At 38.6% G+C, this 23,167-nt stretch overlaps 1 protein-coding gene across 1 annotated transcript in view; it reads right to left on the bottom strand.

Moving 5' to 3' along the window:
- Window positions 1-23,167, bottom strand: part of DNAH8 (dynein axonemal heavy chain 8) — a 305,262-nt gene that overhangs the window by 43,642 nt on the left and 238,453 nt on the right. The window contains exons 82-86 of the mRNA XM_028509424.2: window positions 15,811-15,884; window positions 13,425-13,577; window positions 12,940-13,095; window positions 2,317-2,433; window positions 399-500 (exon numbers count right to left, since the gene is read on the bottom strand). Coding sequence (XP_028365225.2) covers window positions 399-500; window positions 2,317-2,433; window positions 12,940-13,095; window positions 13,425-13,577; window positions 15,811-15,884 — 602 coding nt within the window. The remainder of the gene's footprint in view (window positions 1-398; window positions 501-2,316; window positions 2,434-12,939; window positions 13,096-13,424; window positions 13,578-15,810; window positions 15,885-23,167) is intronic.

Raw genomic sequence — 23,167 nt, 5'->3', positions numbered from 1 at the left:
ATTAATTTTCAATTGTCTGTCCTAATGCAAAAGACGAGAAAACTCAAATTATGGTTCATTTTCCAATCCCTTTTTGGGGGGCTTGAAGTCCGTGTGATTCCAGGGCAAGAGGCGGAGAAATTACACCCACTGTTTCAGGGAGGGGGGTGGGGAGAGGCCCTGGGCAGGAGCAGCTCCTCTGTGCTGGGGACGCACTGACCACAAGCACATTGCTAGTTGGTTTGGTTTGGGTTTGGGTTTGGGTTTGAATTTTGTTTTGTTGGCTGATTCTTTGCAACAGTTTGGCTTAATACTTTTTGTTCCCTTAAGTTTGGCTTACCTATTACAAAAATATTTTTACTTAAAAGGAAAATGCAATAAAATGTGTCTCCATGCTTTTCCCCCCCAAATTGACTTACTCTAGCAAAGCAATTAAGTAGACGTTTATCAAAGTCATCTGTCACTCTGCCTCCATACTGTACTTCTCCAATCATGTACCGAACTGTACTCCATGACACACCCTGTATTGAAAATAAAAAGAATTAATCACTGTCAACTCAAACAAATAATTTTAAACATTTCAGGCCTTTCTTAGAGGAAAGGTCTGGAAAAAAAAAAGCACTAGCTAGGCTGCATTTAAAAATCTTATTACATTATATTAGTAACTCCTTTGCCACTACATGACCGGAACTGCTATGATTTGTTCACAGAAGAAAAATCCACAGCGCTAAATATCCATGAATATATTGCTCACTGATTATTAAAGTATGGGGAAAAACTGTTTTTTACTCCACAGATGTAATCACCTATAATGCTCATTACAGTAATGCCAAGCTGTTAGAGAAGAAAAAGTTGTGTTTAGTGAAGAAAAGAAAAAATCAAGTAATCAATGTTCTAATATGCTTTGTTAACAATAGTTTTTTATTTTAAAATCAACTCAATGCATTTGAGGTAGGAGAAGTAAGGATGCTTGATTTTACTTTCTGTTGGTTAAAACTTTATTTTTCAGCTTTATGGCCTTTCAGAGAAATTATTTCAAGAGAACTGTTATTTGTATATGCCAAAGTGATAAATATTCACAGAATATGAACACATGTGATATAATTGTTCATCAAAATGTCATAGTCAATTTATTATCCCCTTGTAACTTCAAGGAAAATGGTTTGATTCTAGATTTTCTGCCTGCCCATATAAAAATTCATCATGGTTTACCATCACCACTAATACAAAGTCTCTACAATTTTCTTTAAAAAATATTTTATTTATTTTTAGAGAGAGGGGAAGGGAAAGAGAGAGGGAGAGAAACATCAACGTGTGGTTGCTTCTCACATGCCTCCTACTGGGGATGTGGCTGCAACCCAGGCATGTGCCCTGACTAGAAATCGAACTGGTAACCCTTTCATCTGCAGGCCCGTGCTCAATCCACTGAGCTACACCAGCCAGGCTATAACTGTCTCCAAGATCTACTAGGAGAAGAAAGAGAGTAGGAAATTGGTATTTATTGAGCCCTCATTATATATAATGTACTGTGCTTTACAAGGGCTAACTCACTTATTCTTCATAGAAGGCATGGTCATTTTATAGATGAGGAAACAGGTCCTGAGAAGCTCAGAAACTTGCTCAAGATCATAGAAGAAATGGATGCCAGTCCTCTGTAACATATGTGTGGAAAGCCAACAAGGTTTGCAGTCTTAGTTCTGTGACCTTGAGGAAGCCCCTTATTTTCTTTTGTCATTATCTCATCAGTAAAATGGGGATAACAGTAATGCCTTCTGTATCTATCCCACAGAATTGTGAAAATAATAATGAAATCCTTCCTACAAGAGCACTCTGAAAACTGTGAGGTGCTATACAATGATTAGTGACTGTTATTTTAGAAATTGTTGCTGTTTATCTGCATAAGCTTAACCATCTGTTAAGATGTGGCTTTGGGTGAGAAGGAACATCCCCATGGGCTGGAAGATAACATTTTCTCTTCTAAGGAGGCATAAGTAAGAGAGAAAATGAGAAGTTTGATTTAAGGTGAATGCACTCTCTGGAAATGCACTCTGACCCTTGGGTGTGATACGGGGAAGGCTGTGGTGTAGTGCAGTAGAGGGCGGGGGAAGGCAGCATGAGATAGAGAGTCCGAATGCACTGCTGTGGGCAGCAGGGTGTTAGGGGAAATGGCCGGCCCAGCAAACAGCTGACTGCAACAAGCAGTCCCTTTTCAGGGAGGTGGGGGGACTCAGCAGTCCACTGCATATCAGGCTGAAAATGTCTGTAGAACCTTGATTAAGGACAGCAATAAACATGGAAAAAAGATTAAAAATAGAAAAAAGAAAATATTTTACTCACTTTTTTAATATCGCATTCATCAAGGTGATTCTGAATGAACTGAACACTAGCTGTGAAGTCAGCAGAGTTGAATTCATAGGGAATATTCCATCCTAAGGGGCCAAATTTGCGGCGCTCCTTAAAAGCACCAAAGAAAAAAACTGAATGAGATTTTTAAATTGTCTGCAGTTGATTCCTTTTTTATTATTTTCAAAATATAAAGTAAGTAAAATTAAGGCATGATGTGAAAATAAGTTGATGTAAAAGAACAGCATACATTTTCTGGTATAACAACCACTGAAAATGTGATTCCCTGGCTCAAGAACAAATCTCCAAATGTTTGCTCAATTGCAGCTCTTAGGTTGAAAGAGAAGTCTCGGTCTCCATTGCCAACTCAACAAAAAATGCAATAGGTGCTCCATAAACATCTGTTGAATGAATTCATTTATTCTCTTGGAAGTTTGAAATGTTAAATGTAAGGTTTTGAATTTTTGTTTTTCAAGTTGAATAACTTAAGCACTCAAGAGCATTTATTTAGACTCCCTGCTGGTTTCACTTTGTAATCTTGCATTTCAGATTCTAAAAACTAAATATTTCTGTTGTAAAACATGATGCATCTATGTGTCTTAAAGTGTTCTCATTGCCCTCATTTGTACTCTCCTATGAAACACTGGTTGTTTCCAATTACCAAATTATGCATAATAATCAAACTGGTCTCAGATCAAACGTTTCAACTGCCTTGATATTCTGGAGACCATTTTAAAGGTATGTTGTGTAAGAATTTATCATTCTAGGCCCTGATCACCTAGCAAACTACATAGATGAGCTCAACTTTTTCACACCATCAGCCTTCCCTGCCACCTCCAAAACACAGCCAGTCTCTAAGGAAGATCCAATGATTTCTTTGGATTACCTCTTAGGCCTTTGACATTTGACCCTACCACCAGAGGTGAGGACCCATGTGGAAAGCAGAGTCCCTATATATCTATGGGAAGATGTAATTACACTTTTCTACCTCTAAATGTATTTTTTGTCTCTTCTGCCTTCCCCAACCCAACACACATACACACATGCTGTTTTCACAAACTAGTCCATTCCTTTTTTCTGAAGCTGCTTCATGCTTCAGATCCTGAAAAATACCACCATTCAAAGAAATCTAATTGAATTTTAGTTTGGACAAGTTCATGGACAGGTCAGAGAAAAATTTCAGACAAAAGCATGAAGGTTTTAATTTCTGATTTTCAGGATATGCTTTTAAAATATTAAGTAAACCATGAGAATTAATTTGGGTCCAGATGTCTGGCTCTGGGAGATGAGACTAAGGGCAAACACGTAACTTTCAAAAATGTCTACTCCCATAACTTCTACACCTGTCCTTCTTTAGGTTAGGTTGTCAGGAGTTAGACATTGGTATGGTGTGACTCCCACCACTGTCCCTTAGTTAATCAAAGATGAACAGCCAGTCCCAAAAGAGCCAACCTGATTCCTTCTTCCAGGAATTTGGACTCAGGGTTCAGAATTGCTATTAGCATTTACCCTAGTCAGTGCTTAACTGGAGAGACTAATAAACTTGAGAGCTGTGAAGCACCGTCTTACTCCCCGAACATAGGGAAGGTGAGAAGGAGCAGAGGTGTGGCCTTGAAAGGAGGAGAGACATGTGGTGCAGTCCCAGATACAAGAAGTGTGGCTTTCAATGGTGTCAGCTTCTCTTGATGGCTTTCTGCTTTGTGGTCTCGGCATTCATGTTGCCTTGATGAGATTTTTCTAGTTGTTTCATGCTGAATATCTAGTCCTGTACCCATATTCTGAGCCCTGATAGTGAAAAACATCTCTCATTTTTGTCTCCTCTTTTGCATCTGTATCTTGGGGTAAGGATCATGGCTGTCTAATGAACATTATTGATAAGTATCAGAGTGAAAGGCAATTTTTCTCTTATACTCTGGGGGGAGGGGTCATTTTCAAGGCTGACACAAGGTTTTTAATTTCTTGAGTGGATCCCAGAAACACTGAAGTGAGCCTCCTCCAGGTTATTCTAGAAGCAAGGGTGGGTTGGGAAGGTCTATGGAACATTTACTAGCATTCAGCTAACATTAAGTCCTTGAAATTTCTTCTATCTTGAGGTCTTCAAAGAGGAAGAATGCTAACAGCTGACTGGTGAAATGCAAATGTTTTCTCATTTTTTAAAAAAGAATCAAATCTAAAATAGTCTCACCTATGCTTAACTTAATTTTTTAAAATTTAATGCTCAATTAGACAGAAGACTGAATGAAGAATAATTCTTTCCTTCCAATTATTGAAGCAGCCTGTATTGGCTATATGGAAACACTCCCATTTATAAGCACTGAGCAATTATAATTCAGTTGTTCCTTAAAATATGATCTTTGAAAATTGCAAAATGCTGAGATTTGCCTCACTTTACATTACTTATTATCAATTTTCATTTAAAGCATTCACTTTTTAGGTTGATTCACTAAAGTCATAGACTGTTTAGTTCATCTTAGGGGAAAAAATCATGGTGGGTATCTTTTCTTTCACAAATGTCATTTCACTGTCTTGCTATTTGTTTGCACTCACTGATCTCTCTGTGACAATGAAGAAAACATTCTAAATTACCACCTTAAAATGCTATCAGGATAGATCACAAACCATTGGGACTTAACAACTCATTTGGAAGCTCAAAAGCAGGAGACTGCTAGAATTTACAATGTTCAATTATTGCCAATTAGTATTTTTGAAGCTATGGAATGAGTCCTACATGATATAATAGAAAAATATTAAAATCAATGTATTTTCAAGAAGTTTTAACCTAGTCGAGAAAATAAGGACAATGTAATAGTAAGTATAATTAACTGTCAAAATTTAACCGATGATAAGCCTGAGGGAGACATTTAATCAGAGCATTCTGGGAAGACTAAAACTAAAGAATGAAGCAAAAGCCCGTCTCCCCTGAAGAAGGAAGAAAATACTGTCTGGCTTGGCGAAGGCCTTGGACGAAGACAGGAAGGCAAAGCTCTAACATCTAGGAGAAGGGCGCAGGTAAACGTTCTGCTGCAGCAGAGGGCGACCTCTGGTGAGTAGCTGGAACTACGCACCTATGGGATGGTTCGGAGATGGAGGGGAGACAGACTTGAATGTCAGGATAAAGAGCCAAATCACGATTCAATGGGAGGGAGTTATTATCCACTATTAAGTTGACAGTGATGACTTTTGGAAAACTAGTCTACTCACTCAATTTAACCAACACAGTAACCTCTTTTCAGTCCAAAGAATATACAAACACAAAATTACTAGAGAATTATGGAAAACTTGGACTCCTTCTTAGAACACTAAAGAAGGGTTGCTCAACAAAGTCATCATTTTGATGATGTCAAAACTATTTCTGATTTAATGTTAGAGTATGCCTCAATTCAGTGATCCCACCTCTCACAACCTAATAAAGAATCCCTTCACTTGCATCTTCAAAACAAGGATCTCCTTGGAGCAGCACACCATATTTATTTAATACCTGGAGCTAACATAGATGACAAAATGCAATCCATACTAGACAATGTAAGGGAAATTTTATTAAGTAAAAATAATGAACAGAAATTACAAGAACCACTGGGAAACACTATAGAGAAAAGTGTAAAATAACTTTTTAAGAATCTGTGTCATATTATTGTAATTATACTGAGGACATTTAAACTAAGAACTTCTTTTTTTTTCTGTACAATTTTCTCAACTAAAAAATTAACATTTTGGACCACACAACTTTTAAAATCTTATCCAACAGTAAAAGCCAATAGGAGTGCAATACTGTAATTTTTTAACAGTAGTAAAAATGTTTAACAATTTTTTAAATTATTGTTCAATTACAGTTGTCTTCATTTTCCCCCCAACACTCCCTACCGCCCCACCCCAACCCTATCCCCCTTTGGCTTTTCCATGTGTCCTTTATATACATTCTTTGATGACCCTTTCTCTGTTTTACCCCATTGTCCCTCTCCTCCCTCCCCTATGGTTACTGTCAGTTTGTTCTTTATTTCATTGTCTCTGCTTATATTTTGCTTGCTTGTTTGTTTTGTTGATTAGGTTTTACTTATAGGCGAGATCATATGGTTGTTTTTCACCACCTGGCTTATTTCAATCCTAGCACACTATTGGTGGGAATGCAGACTGGTGAAGTCACTGTGGAAAACAGTTTGGAATTTTCTCAGAAAACTAAAAATGGAACTGCCTTTTGACCCAGAAATTCTACTAAAAACCCTGAAACATTCAAAAGAACATATGCACCCCAATGTTCATTCATAGCAGCACAATTTACAATAGCCAAGTGCTGGAAGCAACCTAAATGCCCATAAGTAAATGAGTGGATCAAAAAACTGTGGTACAATGGAATACTACACAGCAGAAAGAAAGAGCCCCTACCCTTCTCGACAGCATGAATGGAACTAGACTGTATTATGGGTTTTTTTAAACATATTTTATTGATTATGCTATTACAATTGTCCCATTACCCCCCTTTATTCCCTTCCACCCTGCACACTCTCTGCCACCCACATTCCCCCCCTTTAGTTCATGTCCATGTGTCCTAAGTTCTTTAGCTTCTATATTTCCCATACTATTCTTGCCCTCACCATCTATTTTCTACCTACAATCTATGCTACTTATTCTCCATACCTTTCCCCCCTCTCCTCCTCCAATTCCCCCGCTGATAACCCTCCATGTGATCTCCATTTCTGTGGTTCTGTTCTTGTTCTAGTTGTTTGCTTATTTTCTTTTTGTTTTTGTTTTAGGTGTGGTAGTTAATAATTGTGAGTTTGCTATCATTTTACTATACATGTTTTTTTATCTTCTTTTTCTTAGATAAGTCCCTTTAACATTTCATAAAATAAGGGCTTGGTGATAATGAACTCCTTCAACTTGACCTTATCTGAGAAGCACTTTATCTGCCCTTCCATTCTAAATGAAAGCTCTGCTGGATAGAGCAATCTTGGATGTAGGTCCTTGCCTTTCATGACTTGGAATACCTCTTTTCAGCCCCTTCTTGCCTGCAAAGTCTCTTCTGAGAAATCGGCTGACAGTCTGATGGGAACTCCTTTGCAGGTGACTGTCTCCTTATCTCTTGCTGCTTCTAGGATTCTCTCCTTCATTTTTACCTTGGCTAATGTAATTATGATGTTCCTTGGTGAGTTCCTTCTTGGGTCCAACTTCTTTGGGACTCTCTGAGCTTCCTGGACTTCTATTTCCTTTGCCAGATTGGGGAAGTTCTCCTTTATTATTTGTTCAAATAACTTTTCTACTTGTTGCTCTTCCTCTCCTCCTTCTGGTACCCCTATAATTCGGATGTTGGAACATTTAAAGATGTCCTGGAGGTTCCTAAGCCTCTCCTCATCTTTTTGAATTCTTACTTCTTCATTCTTTGCTGATTGTATGTTTTTTTTTCTTCCTGCTGGTCCACTCCATTGATGTGAGATCCAGCTTTCATTCCATTACTATTGGTTCCCTGTGCATTTTTCTTCATTTCACTTATTGTAGCCTTCATTTTTTCATCTAATTTGCAACCAAAATCAACCAATTCTGTGAGCATCCTGATCACCAGTGCTTTGAACTGTGCATCTGATAGGTTGGTTATCTCTTAGTCACTTAAAAGTACTAGTGTGGGGCTTTCAATTCTGTTTGAGCTATCTTTTTTTTCCCCTTTGATCTGGTCACACCTGTTATGTATGAGGGGCGGAGCCTTAGGTGTTCACCAGGGCAGGGCACCTGAGTCGCTGGGCTGTGAAGATGTATGTGGGGGTGGGGTCCAAGAGGGAACAATGGTGCTTGCTCCACTCTCCATCTGACCTCAGTCCCTTCCACTGCTTCCCCTGAGCAAAGTGGGCCCCCTATTGCCAATTCCCGTGTGGATGGGCTTGTGCACCCCGTGGGACTTTCCAACGACCTCTCCTGTGAGGCTGGGAGTCTCTCCCCGTGCCTCAATCCCCACAGGTGTTTTCAATCAGTGCCCCGAGGCTCTATTTCCCAGTGCTGTGATCCTGGGTTGTGTGCAGTGCCTTGCTTCACAATCACCATCTTGCTGGGTCTGCCAGTTGCCACCCCTCAGCCAGGGTCTGCCAACTGCTGCTTGTGTGCCCAGGGTCCGCCCACTATGGTCTTGTGTGCCCCGGATGCCTTATGCACCAGGTCCCAACATTCTCTGCTCTCTGTGCCTCGACCCATGCTCAGCTGCCCGACTCTGCCCCTCCTACCGGTCTGGATGAACGTGTCTATTTTAACTTCTTGGTTGTCTGACTTCCATACAGTTCAATTTTCTGTCAGTTCTGGTTGTTATTCTGTTTCTAAATTGTTGTTGTCCCTATCTTGGTTGTGCAAGGAGGCACAGTGTGTCTACCTATGCCCCCATCTTGTCCTGTAGTCCTATTATGTTAAGTGAAATAAACACCATCGTGTTTGCATAAAGCAAGGGATATCTGGGTTAATTTGGAGGGGTCAATTAGCAAATCAGGTGTTTAGCTATTATGTCCAACACTAGAAAAATATGTCACAACCTATCCAATTCAGAACACACTTTCCTACATCAGTTACATCTCAAGCTGTAATGCTCACCCAAATCACTTGGGCATTTTATTACAATACAGACTCTGATTCAGCAGGTCTGGGTTGGGGCCTGAGATTCAACTCTTACAAGCTCCCAGGTGATGTGATGCTGCTGGCCCAGGACTGCAAGGCCCTAAAGAACTCTGGATTTTTCTATCAAGCTAGCTATATCCTAACCAAGTAAAAGAAAATCTTTAGTTAGTACCACAGCACATACTTTTGAAATTAAAAAAAAACAGGAAAATATGCTTGAGTTATCAACACTCCCTGTATACTCATAAAACTGGATAACAGAATTATAAAAAATGGGGAAAATCTTGAAAGATCACCTCTTCCTGCCTCTAAGTGAACAGAAGGGGAAACAGAGACCCTGAGAGGGGCATGACTTGACCAACTTTACTTACATAGCTAATTGATTTTGCAGCAAGTACTAAAGCCTAGGCTGCCTGACACTTTGTGAAGTGCTATTTCCAGTACTACCATCATTGGATTTTAAGAGATAATCAACCTTTTATTCATAGACATGCCACTGTTGGCTTTAGGGCCTTAGCAAAGGGGATTTTTTTTTCTGGTTTAACCCAAATACAAGTCATGTTAAGTGCAAGCACACTTCAGCCCATGACTTGACCACAGTCCTGCTGTTCTTCTGTTTAGCATTTGGATAATGCCACTAACAACACAGGTTGCCACACTGACCATATGGAAAATATCCCAATCACCTCTCCATGATAAGCACAATGGAATTAAATCATCACCAGTAGGAAGAGAATCATAAAATATATTATTTGTGAATTGGGAATTAAAAAACAAAGCTAAAGCAATATTTGTATTAGAGTGTGATAAGGTCTAGCAAAATGAACACTCCCCAGATAAGGATGCATGAAATAGGCTTCAGTGTAATTTACAATCCAAAGGCCACAATGGGACTTACTGAAAATAACCACCCACAAACAGTTTACTTGATTTTAATTATCTCAGGGTTGGGGGACAGATAAGCACCAGCCTTCTCTGTTGGACAGTGTGGAACCCTACAAAATGGTAGGGGCAATGAGCCTGAGTGTAAGTATGCCCAGGGTGTTCTGGGCGGAGAAAGGGGTGCTCTGCATACACCGTGCAGCTGACGCATGGCTTCTGGTTTAAGCCTCAGGGACGGGAAATTACAGAAAAGTGGTTAAAGAAGACTCTTCATCTCTCTGTGTAATCAAGGAGTGAATCAAGTATCTGAACATTGTACAGCTTTCAAATACAGGACCAAACACAAAATTTTAATGTAGAACAAAGCAATAATGGAATGAAAAAATCCCATTGACAAGTTGCTGGATAGCCATAAAATTATCAAATTACTTTTTAAAATCATTTTTTATTTTCAATTACAGTTGGCATACATTGTATCATGTGTATACCCCAGTATTTAGACATTACATAATATCATAACTGATCCTGATAAATCTTGCATCCATCTGACACCATAGTTATTAGACTATTATTGAGTATATTCCCCATGCTGTACTTTATATCCCCATAATTATTCTATAATAATCAATTTGTACTTTTTAATCCCTTCACCTATTTTGCCCATCCCTCCAACCCCCTTCTCATCTGGCAAGCATCAACACATTCTGTATCTATGATTCTATTTCTGTTCTGCTTGTTTGTTTATTTTGTTTTTTTAGATTCAATTGTTGATAGATATGTATTTATTGCTATTTTGTTTATATTTTTTATCTTCTTCTTCTTAAAGAAGACTCTTTAACATTTCCTATAATATTGGTTCAGTGGTGATGAACTCCTTTAGGTTTTTCTTATCTGGGAAGTTCTTTATATGTCCTTCAATTCTAAATGATAGCTTGCTGGGTAGAGTAATTTTGGCTATAGGTTCTTGCTTTTCATCACTTTGAATACTTCTTACCAATCTCTTCTAGTCTGCAAAGTTTCTTTTAAGAAATCAGCTGACAGTCTTATGGAAGCACCCTTGTAGGTATCTAGTTGCTTTTCTCTTGCTACTTTTAAGATTCTCTGTCTTTAACTTTTGGCATTTTAATTATGATGTGTCTTGGTGTGGGCCTCTTTGGGTTCATCTTGTTTTGGACTCTCTGTGCTTCCTGGACTTCTATGTCTATTTCTTTCACCAGGTTAGGGATGTTTTCTGTCATTATTGTTTCAAATAGGTTTACAATTTCTTGCTATCTCTTCTTCTTCAGGCACCCCTATGATGCAAATTTTGGTATGCTTGAAGTTTTCCTAGAGGTTCCTTACACTATGTTTTTTTTGGGGGGGGGATTCTTTTTCCTTGTTGTTGTTCTGAATGGTTGTTTTTTGGTTCCTGACATTCCAGATTGCTGATCTGATTCTCAGCTTCATCCACTCTGCTGTTGAACCTACTAGATACAGAATTCAAAACACTGGTTATAAGGATACAATACGGACCCCATCTCATGGGATCCACAAGAGCCAGGGTCCATGGCATTGTGGATGAGATACGAGACAAATTCACACAGACTACCAAGTCCTGTGGAAGAAGAGGGATGGCGCGGTCACTCTGAATGCGCCTCGGCCACTCTCTCAAGAGGAGAACACCGACCCTTGCCTTGACAAGCTTTTATTGGATTCAATTGCTCAGGAATACAGGGTGCATACATAAAACTCATCAATCATTGTCAGGCAGAAATTGTTAAACAATAGATAACATTCAAAGACCCCAGAGGGCTTATTCTGAGTCAGGGTCAGACAGTTAAAGTGCCCTAAAACTTTGGGGAACAAACTCGCTTCCTGCTTGGTCCCTTATTATTTAAACTGAGGGTATTAGCAAATGCATAGGATTTTATGCATTCTTTCTTAGGCCTGATTGCCCTAGGGAATTCACCCTTTCCAGCACAGGGTGGCACCGACTTCCAGCATTGTTTCAGGCTCAAGTCAGGCAGGGGAAGTAAGGCAGCCGAGAGATTAGGAGACTGCTTACAGACAGAATAAGGACTCAGGCTATGTCAAAGCCGAGGGGTGAGGGTCCATCACCCCCTTTTTTTATTGGCCCCTCAAGTCCTTCCCTGGGGGCCCCCATGATCATGCCTGTCTTAGGTCATCCCTCCCTTGGGGAATCTTACCCATCACTGGCTAACAGATCATGCATTGGAGACCAGGCAGGGTGAAGTAAAAGGGGCAGAGGCGGCACCCCTGCCAGGGAGATAAGCTTTGTCTCCTTAGTGGTTTATGGTCCAAAGGTCACTCACTCAGCCTTAGCCATGGGGGGGTAGTTACAGCTTCTGAAACCAGGCCAGGGTGGTTCCCAACAAGGATACTCAATGAACTTAGTGAAACCCTCAATAGCATAAAAATAGAAACCAGTCAGAAATAAAGAATACACTAATTGAAATGACAGAATGAAAAAACTCCACAGACAAGTGGCTGGTAGCCATAAAATCATCAAATTTAAGTATAAGGTAAAAGTAAATAGCAAACAACCTGGAAAAGACAGATAATCACTGTGACTCCTCCACCCAACACCACCGCCACTCTCACTAGTGGGGAGTAGGGTCAAAGCGTGCATCTGAGGTAGCCAGTGTAGGACTTGACTCCTAGGTCTACTGATTACAAAGTGAACTTAACCTCTTTGAATCTCAATTTCTTCATTTTTAAAATAGTGATAATCCTACCTTGAAATGTGGTTGTTAGCATTACATGAGATGGTGCACATAACATTCCTGGCCACCATAGGCACTTTGGAAACCAAGCTCCTACCTAGATAATCCATTTGTTCATCCCACAAATACTTATGGAGCTCTAGCAATGCCCCAGCTGCTGCTATGATGGGAAGATTCAGCGGTTACAAAAGGACAAAGTCTTTGCCCTCAAGAGGCTTATACTCTAATGGCCAGGGTAGAGAAGGGTGGGAAAAGGTGATGAGTACATAAACAAATACATTCTTGGCAGGTGGGGAAAAGTGTCAGGAAGGGGAAAAAGGCAGGGTGAGGGGACACAGTACACAGATCAACCTTATAGAGGGGCTTTCCCAAAAGGCCACACAACATCGTGAGCATCCCCAAAGTGTGCAACTGCTGCAGACGTTACCTGCACAGTGGAGTGCAGAAATGCCACTGTGTAAAGCATTGGCTTCCACATGGGTAAATTACTGATATCCAGGAGGTCTTGATTAATTCCTGCAAATGTTCTTTTCAAACCCGCACGTATGCCTTGGGGTGGCTCATTAGTGAATTTGAGAGAAGTCTGTCATAAAAAGCAAATGGTAATTTTGTTTCTATAAGTTACTGTAAAGGATAAAATAGACATTACAATATGTCAGAAAATAATAAACTTATGGTACATAAAATATGACATTGATCAGAGCTGAAACCCAATAAATTAGTACCAAGTCTTAGAACTCTTCTGTGAAAATACATGCTATACAGTCTTGGTGATCAGAAGAAGTGATTTTGCGGTACCAACTCTACTGGACTGAAAAGCCCTGTTGTGTTTCCATCCTTCAATAATGCCAATTATGCTATCTTTATTTGTGTAATTCTCAAGAAAAAGACACTTATCTCCAAATAACAAACCTGGAGCAATGTAATTGGAAATCGATCGTGGGGCTCGGTGGTTATCCATACTCGGAAGGAATCATCGTTGGCCTCAATGGTAATTATTGTCTCTAACAATTCTTCCATGAATTCCAGGCCAAGGTGACAATTTTGCAGTAATACCCAGCCACCCTATATTCCAAAATGATTTCATATTAATTTCTTATAACTTTTTTGCTATGATTTTAATAAGAACAAAATGTACAAATGAGTTCTTTTTAAACCTTTGCTTAGGGCATGTGAAAACTCTTTTGAGCCTATATTTTTAATGAAATTACTGTATGTAAAAACAATAATTTCTTCTGCTACTGACAAAGCTGTTCATTTGGAATCAAGTGGCTCAGAGTGACTGTATTCTGCCACCCAGTAGGGAAGAGAAATTGAAACTACAGTCAAACTTGTATAAGTACAGTGTGTGCACCATCTAATGGTGGGAATGGGGATTTTGGAATTTGTAACTTAAATTGTTCTTCCTACAGTAACTCAGAACTGACTTACCCCTAAACTATGGTCAGGAAGAGAGGCACATACCCCTTCATGAAAGTTGTACTTGGTGAATTTTGTAACATTTGCTACCATAAATACTAAATCTAATTTTTTGTTATCACTCTTCCCATAATTCCTGAAAGCACAAAAAGTAACCATCTAAATACTTGATAAAAAAACTATCTTTAACAATATAATTCACATAACCATCACTCCTATGTGAGAAAATAGTTTACTAACCAGATGAAGTTTTGCCCCCCTTATATAACAAGATCAGATTAAATACAGCTACAAAATATGGAGCACAATAAACATATGGTAAGGTTTGTTTATTACGCTTTCTAACGTGAGAGAAAAATACAATATAGCCTGGCTTAAACAGCAAAGTTTGTGTTGGTCTAGACAACTGAGATGTCCAGGGTAAGATGGACTTTATGGGTAGTTTGTGCCTTCATGGACCCAGTTAACTTCTGGTTCCCCACTTCGCATTCTACAGTGTCAGCTTTATCCTACATCTGGTGTCCCCAGGTGGCAATGTGGCTACACTTGGTCACTTTTTCACCCCAATAATGCCATTATTATCAGTACTTATCCCACCTTGAGAAATAGAACATAAAAGTTGTAAAAGGTACTTTTTCAAACATGGTGTATGTAAATGCACTTTCTAAAAAGTTTCCCACTTGTAAAAACTAAAGAAATTATTTTGGGCCCAAAGTTCAACTGTCAAGTCACGCAAGTAAGTGAATCATTCGATTTGAGTAAAAACAATTATATGTAATTGCTTTCATAGATATAAATTAAATACAATATATTACTGAATTTGATTAAGTGATAAAAATTATGGCTTACAGCACCTGAGAATTAATGACCAGGGAAAAAACTGATGACCCAAGCAGGGCTTTAAGCCCATTAACACTCTGTAGTCATTAATTCCTGGGAAAAACTGCACCAAAGTTGCTACAAACATTAAAAAGCTTAAAAATAAACCAAGATCTTATCTTACTTTCATAAATTGTGCAATTTCTTATTATAAAAGCTGAAATTGTTATCTACCAAATATTTCTAGAAAATTAATGTCCTGTTTATTTATTAGGTGTGACAGAAAACGTTTTTCAACAATCTATCCAGTGTACAATTTCCAATAAAAACCATTATCAATATTTAAACATACTATCCTCAAATATATCTTATTTGGCACAAACTATCCATTAATGAAAAATGAAAGTATAATTTTAACCAAAAATTGAAATTTAACTGTTTCAATCTGTCACTCACTTCCTTAGCATTATCTATTAATACTGATCATGAAATTCTAAGACTGCTAAGAGCTATATCCTTAGGAACTGGAAAGTGTGTATGACAAATTGTGAAAAAAATTTAGTGAAAACATGCCCTGACTAGTGTGGCTTAGTAGGTTGGGCATTGTCCCGCAAAGTGAAAGGTAGCTGGTTCGATTCCCAGTCAGAGCAGAGGCCCGGCTGCAGGTTTTTGGTCCCCAGTTGAGGTGTGTATGAGCGGCAACTGATCAATGTTCCTTCCTCTCTCACGTTGATGTTTCTCTCCCTGTCTTTCTCCTTCCCTTCTCTCTCTAAAAATAACTAAATAAAAATTTTTTTAAAATAATGAAAATAAAATGGAGCATATACTATAGAAAATGAAACAAGTTTTTTGTGGGGATGTCTGAAGCAAACTAGCCTGAGATTTAAAATTTACAGGTAATCAAAGGTTGATGATATATACATAAAGAGAAGTAGGAAGAATGACTGAGCATCACAGGCAGAGTGCCGCACTGTCACTGTGGCAGTCCTAGACAGGCCTGATGGCTAGAGGGACAAGAGCGAGAATGTTGTATTAGAAGTGTGGGTTCCTTGCTCCGTACCTGCTGCATTGACATCTGAATCAGCTTTCGAGCATGTACTTCTTGTCCTTGCCCCATTGAGATGGTTCTGCACTCTGTAACACAGGAGAAGGTTCATTATGTTAAAACATAAATTTTATAACGGGACTGGGACAAAACATTAATTTCTGAATGGTCATAGCCTCCCTAGGAAGGAGCTGTTATTACTCAAACAAGTCTGGCCTTGGGTCATGTTGATGAGAGAAATTAGTGGAGCAGTAACTGGAGGAACCACCAGGAGAGGGAAGGGCAAGGAAAGTGAGACAAAAGGCACAAGCTTGGGCTTCTAGAGTGTTTTGGAGTCTTTGGGAATAACGAGAAGAAAGACTGATGGTGGTAGAGGCGGCTATGATATTATCACAGATACTTAGAGGGAAAGAGAATTTTTACATTTTGCTGTATATTTTGATGAGAAACCTCCATGGTGTTTTACAGATGCTTCAGGAAAGATTTAATTGGATTTTTATTCTGTTAGGATGTCAGACTTGCAGGTTTTTTCGTCTGTTTTATTTTTGTTTTCATGTTTATCCATTTTCTGAGATGGAACTTGAGGCGGCTCAGCCCAATGTGGGCCACATTCAGGTTAAATCGCCACCTCAGAAGTGAGAGTGAAGAGAAAGTGGAGGTCACTCGGAGATCAGAAGTGTGATTATAATTCAGGGGAGAACACACCACTTAGGCTCATAAGTACATTTGATGTTCCAGGCAGAGAACCACATTTGTGTCCTGCCATTTGAATTCACTAAATTGAAGAAATCTATGAATCATGCTTGTGAAACTTGAACTGGAAATTAACTTTTAAGCACGACTTTGTGGACCCAGATTTTCTTGAGTTTGGGAGGCATGATCTCGGCACGGGGAAAGGAGGTCAGTGGAGATGTTGTGAAGCAGCATATGCTCTGCCCTACTCTGCTGAGTGAGTCTGACTCCTCAGAAAAACGGGCTGCTGTGGTTGGACAAACAATGAGGCTACAAGGGACTGGAAAATTCAAGGGATGGGGAGGGAACCGGAGAAGAAGTTTTCAGGATACACCATTTAAATGGCACTGTGTGGTTAATGGCCAGAGATTCCATTAGGGCTTGTAGGTGCAAGATGAGGGATCCAGGGCCTCAGGAGGAAACTTTGCAATGGGCGCCTAAGAGAGTACTGCTCGGAAAATCAGGAACTGCCATAGGCCAAGGCTATTGAACAAAGCTGGACATCCCCCCCGAGCCCATGATTTCTCCTGCTTGAGTGGAACCAGGCACTGCTTCCACGGGCATCTGAGAAGAATCTACACAGCCTGTAAAAGGAGAAGAAATGGGAGGTGGACCTTCGGTGGGAGGAGCCTCTGGATGGTACCAAGAGATACTGAACACTTCTTATGTTGGGAAAACACACAAATGCCCTGTGGGTCAACAGGGAAAGGCTGATATGGACAAAAAGTATAAACACGTGAATGTGAGCCAAGATCTATCTCCTCTCCTTCAACTCTGAAATACACCTTCTAAAAAGAACTCATTTTTGCTCAAGTGACCTGAGTTTCTTCTATTGATCTCCAGGCTTGGGGTCGAGAAAAGACTTAGAGACAGAATCTGACCACTTTTCCACATCTCTATTTTTGTGCCCCTGGTCCAAGTGACTGTTGCCTTTTGCCTGGATTTTTGCAATAGCCACCTAACTGAGGACCTTACTTCCACTGTTATCCCCTAACAGCCTTTCTTCTCACTGCCTATAGGAGAATTCTGACAAGCTCTAAGTCAGATTATGTCCATCCTCTGCTCAGAACCTTCTGATGGATTCCCATTTTATTCACAGCAAAATCCAAACCCCAATCCAAAGTTCTTACCTACAGCCTCTGAGGCCCTACACAATCGACCTCCACTGCAGCCACACTCTACACACACACACACACACACACACACACACACACACATCCCTTTTCTTATCTCACCACTCTTCCCCTCATTCATTCATTTTTCTCCTGCTGCACTGGCCTCTTCATGTTCCCTCTGCCTGAAATGTGTTTCCTTGTCAGGGGCACTGGCTCACCTGCTTCACATGTTGGGTCTTCCCCACCCCTCAACCAGGCCTTCCCTCACCATCCTATCTAAAACATCACAACCCCCTGTCCCCGCCATCAGTCTGCCCCTTACCCTCCTTCTTTTTTTGCATGTTATATAGTTTTCTTAGCATGGTATATATTCACTTGCTTATCAATTACTGTCTGCTTTGCCCCCACAGTAGAATGTCAGAACCAGGAGAGAAGGGGCTTAGATCAGCACCTAGACAGTGTATGGTCCTCAGTAGATGCCCTGGCTAGTGTGGCTCAGTGGACTGAGTGCCGGCCTGCGAACTGCAGGGTCACTGGTTCGATTCCCAGTCAGAGCACATGCCTGGGTTGTGGGCCAGGTCCCTAGTGAGAGGCACGCAAGAGGCAGCCAAACATTGATGTTTCTCTCCTTCTCTTTCTCTCTCCCTTCGCCTCTCTCTAAAAATAAATAAATAAAATCCTTTAAAAAAATAAAGTTGATATATAATTCACATATCACATTAAAGTATGCAAGTTGATTATTTTTTATTTTATTTTAATCATTGTTCAAGTACAGTTTTCTCCCTTTTACTAATTATGTTTTTAGTATATTCATAAAGTTGTAGAACAATTGCTATTATGTAATCTCAGAACATTTTTCTCAGCCCCAAAGAAACCTTACTCATTGGCAGTGACTCCCCGTCACCCCTCTACCCCTGCACTAACTAGAAAAACCACGGAGAAAAAACAAACCAAAAGTGTCTTCTTTGAGACAATCAGCAAACTGACACCACAAAGGGGATTCTCAGAGACAACCAAGGACAGGGTTCTGCAGGAGGGTTGCTGCAAGGAATGCAGTATAATTACTCTTTCGTGGTCAGGCGTTGGGTTGTATTTTTTATTTTTTGGCTGCTTGTATTTAAGAGACTTCAGTAATATTTCCCCTGCCTTTCCCTTTCATTCCAAAATTAGGCTTGTGTCTCTTTTACTTTTCCTCTTTCTTTCAAAAAAAACATTTTATTTCTAACTAAGCAATATATATTCATGGTGAGAGCCTTGGAAAATATAGGAAAGTATAAAGAAAAAAATTTAAATCACCAATATCCCTCCCTAGAGACCTTCATTCTAATCTTTTTTAATATGCACAATCTACAATCCCTTACCCTCATCTCCAAATTCAAAGCACTCTAAAAACTGAAAATTTTGCCATAAACTTATTTTAGTGGCAAAAACTGACCTGCATGGACATGAGGCTATTTATAGTCTTTGATTTATCACTATCTTTATGAATATTAATACTCTTCTCTGCAGTGTATTATAGAATATGTGGAATACTAAAAGCTGGAAAATTTTTATTTCTGAAACATATCTGGCTTTTGAATAAGGAATTGTACACTGATCTGTGTATGTGTATATTAAATATATACATATTACACATTACATAGACACATAAAATAATATACATGTTATTTTATGTCTCTACTTCTTAACAGTACATTGTGAGCATTTTACTGCCATTAAATATTATTGAAATGCAGTTTTTTTAGATGTGCAAATTTTCTTTTTTTTTATTTTAATGGTTGTTCAAGTACATTTGTCTGTCCTTTACTCTCATCCCAGCCCACCCTCCCATCCCTCCCCACCTCCCTCCCATTTCCACCCCCCCACCTAGTTTTTGTCCATGTGTCCTTTATATTTGTTCCTATAAACCCTTCCCCGTTTCTCCTGAAATTCCCTCCCCTTGGAAAGCAGTTTTTAATGGTGATACAGTATTCCTTTATGCTGCTCATTCAGCCACGACCCTTCCATATATTTAAGACATTTCCAATTTCTAATATTATAAATACCATTAGATTAAACATCCTTGCTTATATATCTTGATGTGTATCTCTCAGTATTATTTCAACTTTTTCTTATTCCTGTTAAGTCTAATAGTTTCTTAGTTGTTTTTTTTTTTTTTAGGAGAAACCTTACATATTAAATCCTCTTCCAAGTAGGATACTTAGAACAGAGCACACAAACCATCTTAAAGAGGATTTGTGACGTGTACAGAGGACTGCTGGTGTCCCCGGCTGCAATGGAATGCTGTCCCAACCCAACTCTTAGCCTCAGTTGTGCTTTAACTTGAGGTGCTTCTGACATTCAGAAAGAAGTCTTAAAACTTTATCCAAATTATCTATCTTGTCCCTCTCGTTTTGGACTCTGGTATTATGATCAAGGAAATCTCAGACACTGCAATACTATCAAACTATTCAATATATTCTTTTTATTTTTTATAGCTTAACTTAAACCATATAAAACCTTCATCAATGTAGAATTTTACTTTGGAGTTTAAGGTGAGGTAAAACTCTTTACTTTTTTCCGCTATATCAATATTATTTATTTAATTCATTTACCCTCCACTGATTTGAAACGTGAATCTTATCATAGACTAAGCTAATATATGTACTAGAATCTAATTTGGTGCCTTTTATTTTGCTGTGTTGATCTGTTTATCTACTCTGAGCCATCCTCATACTGATTAAATTATCTCAATTTGATAAAGTTTTAAGAACCTCATGGTGTTCACTCCCCATTATTCTTTTTCCCTTTCAAGCTCTCTGGGCTATTCTTGTCCATTTATTGTTCTAGATGATCTAAGATCCCTCTATTATCCCATTAGAAAAAAATACCGTTGGAATTTCAATTAGACTTGCATTCAATTTATAGATTAATTTAGAGACGATTGACATCTTTATAATATTGAATCTTTATCCTGGGAATGTGGTTTAACTCTCCATTATTTTATCCTACTTTTATGTCTATAAGAAAGTTTTATAGTTTTCTTCTAATGGCTATTTTAAAAATTGTTTCTCAGTTTTACTTTTATTGCTATAGTGAATGGGATTTTTACATTTTATTTTATACGATGCTCCATTGATTTTTTAACATTTATTTTGTGACCAGCCACCTTACTGAACTATCCTGTTGAGTCTAATAGATTTTCAGTTGATTCATTTTTTTAGACAATTACACTATCTGAGAATAATGATGTTTGCCCCTTCTTTCCCATAGTTACATCTTTTATTTATTATTCTTACAATGCATTAGCTACCTCTTCCACAACAATGCTGACTACGAGTGGTGGTAGCAGACATCTCTATCTTCTTCCCGAAGTCAGTGTGCATGTCTCTCGTCGGTCATCACCGAGTATGACGGGGAGGCCTGAAGTTCGTATTCATCACCACATTAATGAAATATTTTTCTAGTTATGCTTTTTAACAGCCAAATACAAATATTAACTTTCTATACAAAGCTTTTTTAGCATCTATCAAGGTAATAATATGATAGCCTAAGGGAAAGCCTTTTACTTATTGTTGTGGTAAGATTTCTTATTATCATACCTTCTTATTTCAACTATGCATTTTTACTTGGTCAGGATACATTATTATTTTTTGCATGTTGTTTTTTTGTAATGTTACACTGAATTCTTCTTGTTTGCATTTTAGCTAAAATCCTTATATTTATATCTATAATTTGATCATTCTGTGTTTTTCTTTCTTTTATGCAGTTACTAGCTTGGTTTATTTTTGGTATCAGAATAATACCATTCCCTTAAAATAAAGAGGAAAGTGTATCTTATTTTACCATGTCCTAGAATGGAATACAGCATGTGAAAGTTTTGAAGGACTTATCAAAAAAAATATCATCCAAACTCAGAGCCTTTGCCGAAGTAATAATTTCAAAATTTCTAATCTTTCCTCATTTTCATTATTAGCCTATTTAGATTTTTCTATAGTACCTGAGAAAATTTTGTAATTTTGTATTTTTTTAACAAATTAGTGAATTTTAATGAGACGTTAAAGTTTATTACTGTAATTGTATATTATTCTCTTGTTATTTAAGTTTTTTATCTGTGTACATCATCCTCATTCATTCTTTTGTATATTGCGAGTCTGTGTTTCATTTCTTCTCTTTTACTTGTGTTTGGATTCTGTTTTTAAACCTGCCCTTCCTCTGGTACCCCACCCTCCCCCACCCAGGATCCTGGTAGAGTTCTCATGCTAAATCCATGTGTTTTCTACCCTTATGCAGGCACCCAGTGCTTCTCTGCAGAATTTATCTGCTCCAAATCTCTCCCTGCAGAGTTTGACAGGCACCAGACAGTACCCATTGTGAGTTTTCTTTCTCTTCTTTTCCTACAAAAACTTATTTGATTGGTCCCATCCTTTGAGATGCTGTCTGGTAACTGGTTAATTCATCCAAATAAAGGCAGTGAGAAGGAATAAAGGAAGAGAGCACTAAAGTGAAGTTTCCCAGTGAGTCCTGAATCAGATCTGTCACCAGCTAGCTCTCTGGCCTTACACTGAGACCTTAGTTTCCCCAGCGGTAAAATAAGGTATGTAGCTGGATTTCAAGATTGCCAGAGTCTGATCTACCTTGACCATTCTATGATTGTTTGTTATCCAGTTATCCAAATAAAATATTTCTAGTTGAAACTAGGTTAATATGGTATTCTGTCTACATAATAGTTTCATTTTAGCAGATATTTTGGGAATTTTTAACCCAAAGCAGTGAGTAGCATGTGACTTTCTAACATTCCTAAAAATGATTTAGTGAGTAGTTCTTTATAACTTCATTGAGTCCTTCAGTATCCAAATCAAATCTACTTTGTTTTAGTCTCCTAACAAAGTATCCAATAGAAGCTTGAATGATTGTTGGAAAAACAAATTAGGAGCAATGGAATTAGAAATCAACAAACTGCCAAGCAAAGCAGTATGATAACATGTAATAACACTAAAGGTGATACAATTCTGGCCTTATATATTTATTTAATTTTATAGTTAAAATTCCTCCCAAAGAAGATCTTGAATTTAATTCTATTTTAAACCCTTGTCCAAGACAACAGCATTATTAATATTTGAAATGGTAAATAGTTGAACGTGTTCTTCTTCTAGGAAAAATATGCCTTTCTAAGAAATGCTCACTACTATTCTAGCTCCATATATGTGATTCCTGCTATGAATCTATTGCCACAGCAACAGTTCACTGACTGGCCCAAAAAGGAGCACAAGACCAAAGCAAAACCAATGAATTTCTTCCCTGGCTATTTGGACTTGGGATTAAGAGAGTAAAGGGAATTTCCCTGAAAGTGCCGAACTTACTAAACGTGTCAGCCCACAAGCCACCAGAGGCCATGAATTCTGTCACATGGAGATGGGTTGTGGCAAGGCAGAAATAAAGAAATCTATATGCAGAGAAAAATGGAGCACAGAAGCAGCTAGACAAAGACCCATAGAAGGCTAGATCTGAAAAAGATTTGCAAGTTACAAGGCTGTGAGACGGGC

This window comes from Phyllostomus discolor, chromosome 4 (genome assembly GCF_004126475.2).
Source record: "Phyllostomus discolor isolate MPI-MPIP mPhyDis1 chromosome 4, mPhyDis1.pri.v3, whole genome shotgun sequence".
NCBI lineage: Eukaryota > Metazoa > Chordata > Mammalia > Chiroptera > Phyllostomidae > Phyllostomus > Phyllostomus discolor.
Note: the sequence above shows the minus strand (reverse complement) of the source record. Positions and strands in the feature narration are given on the sequence as shown.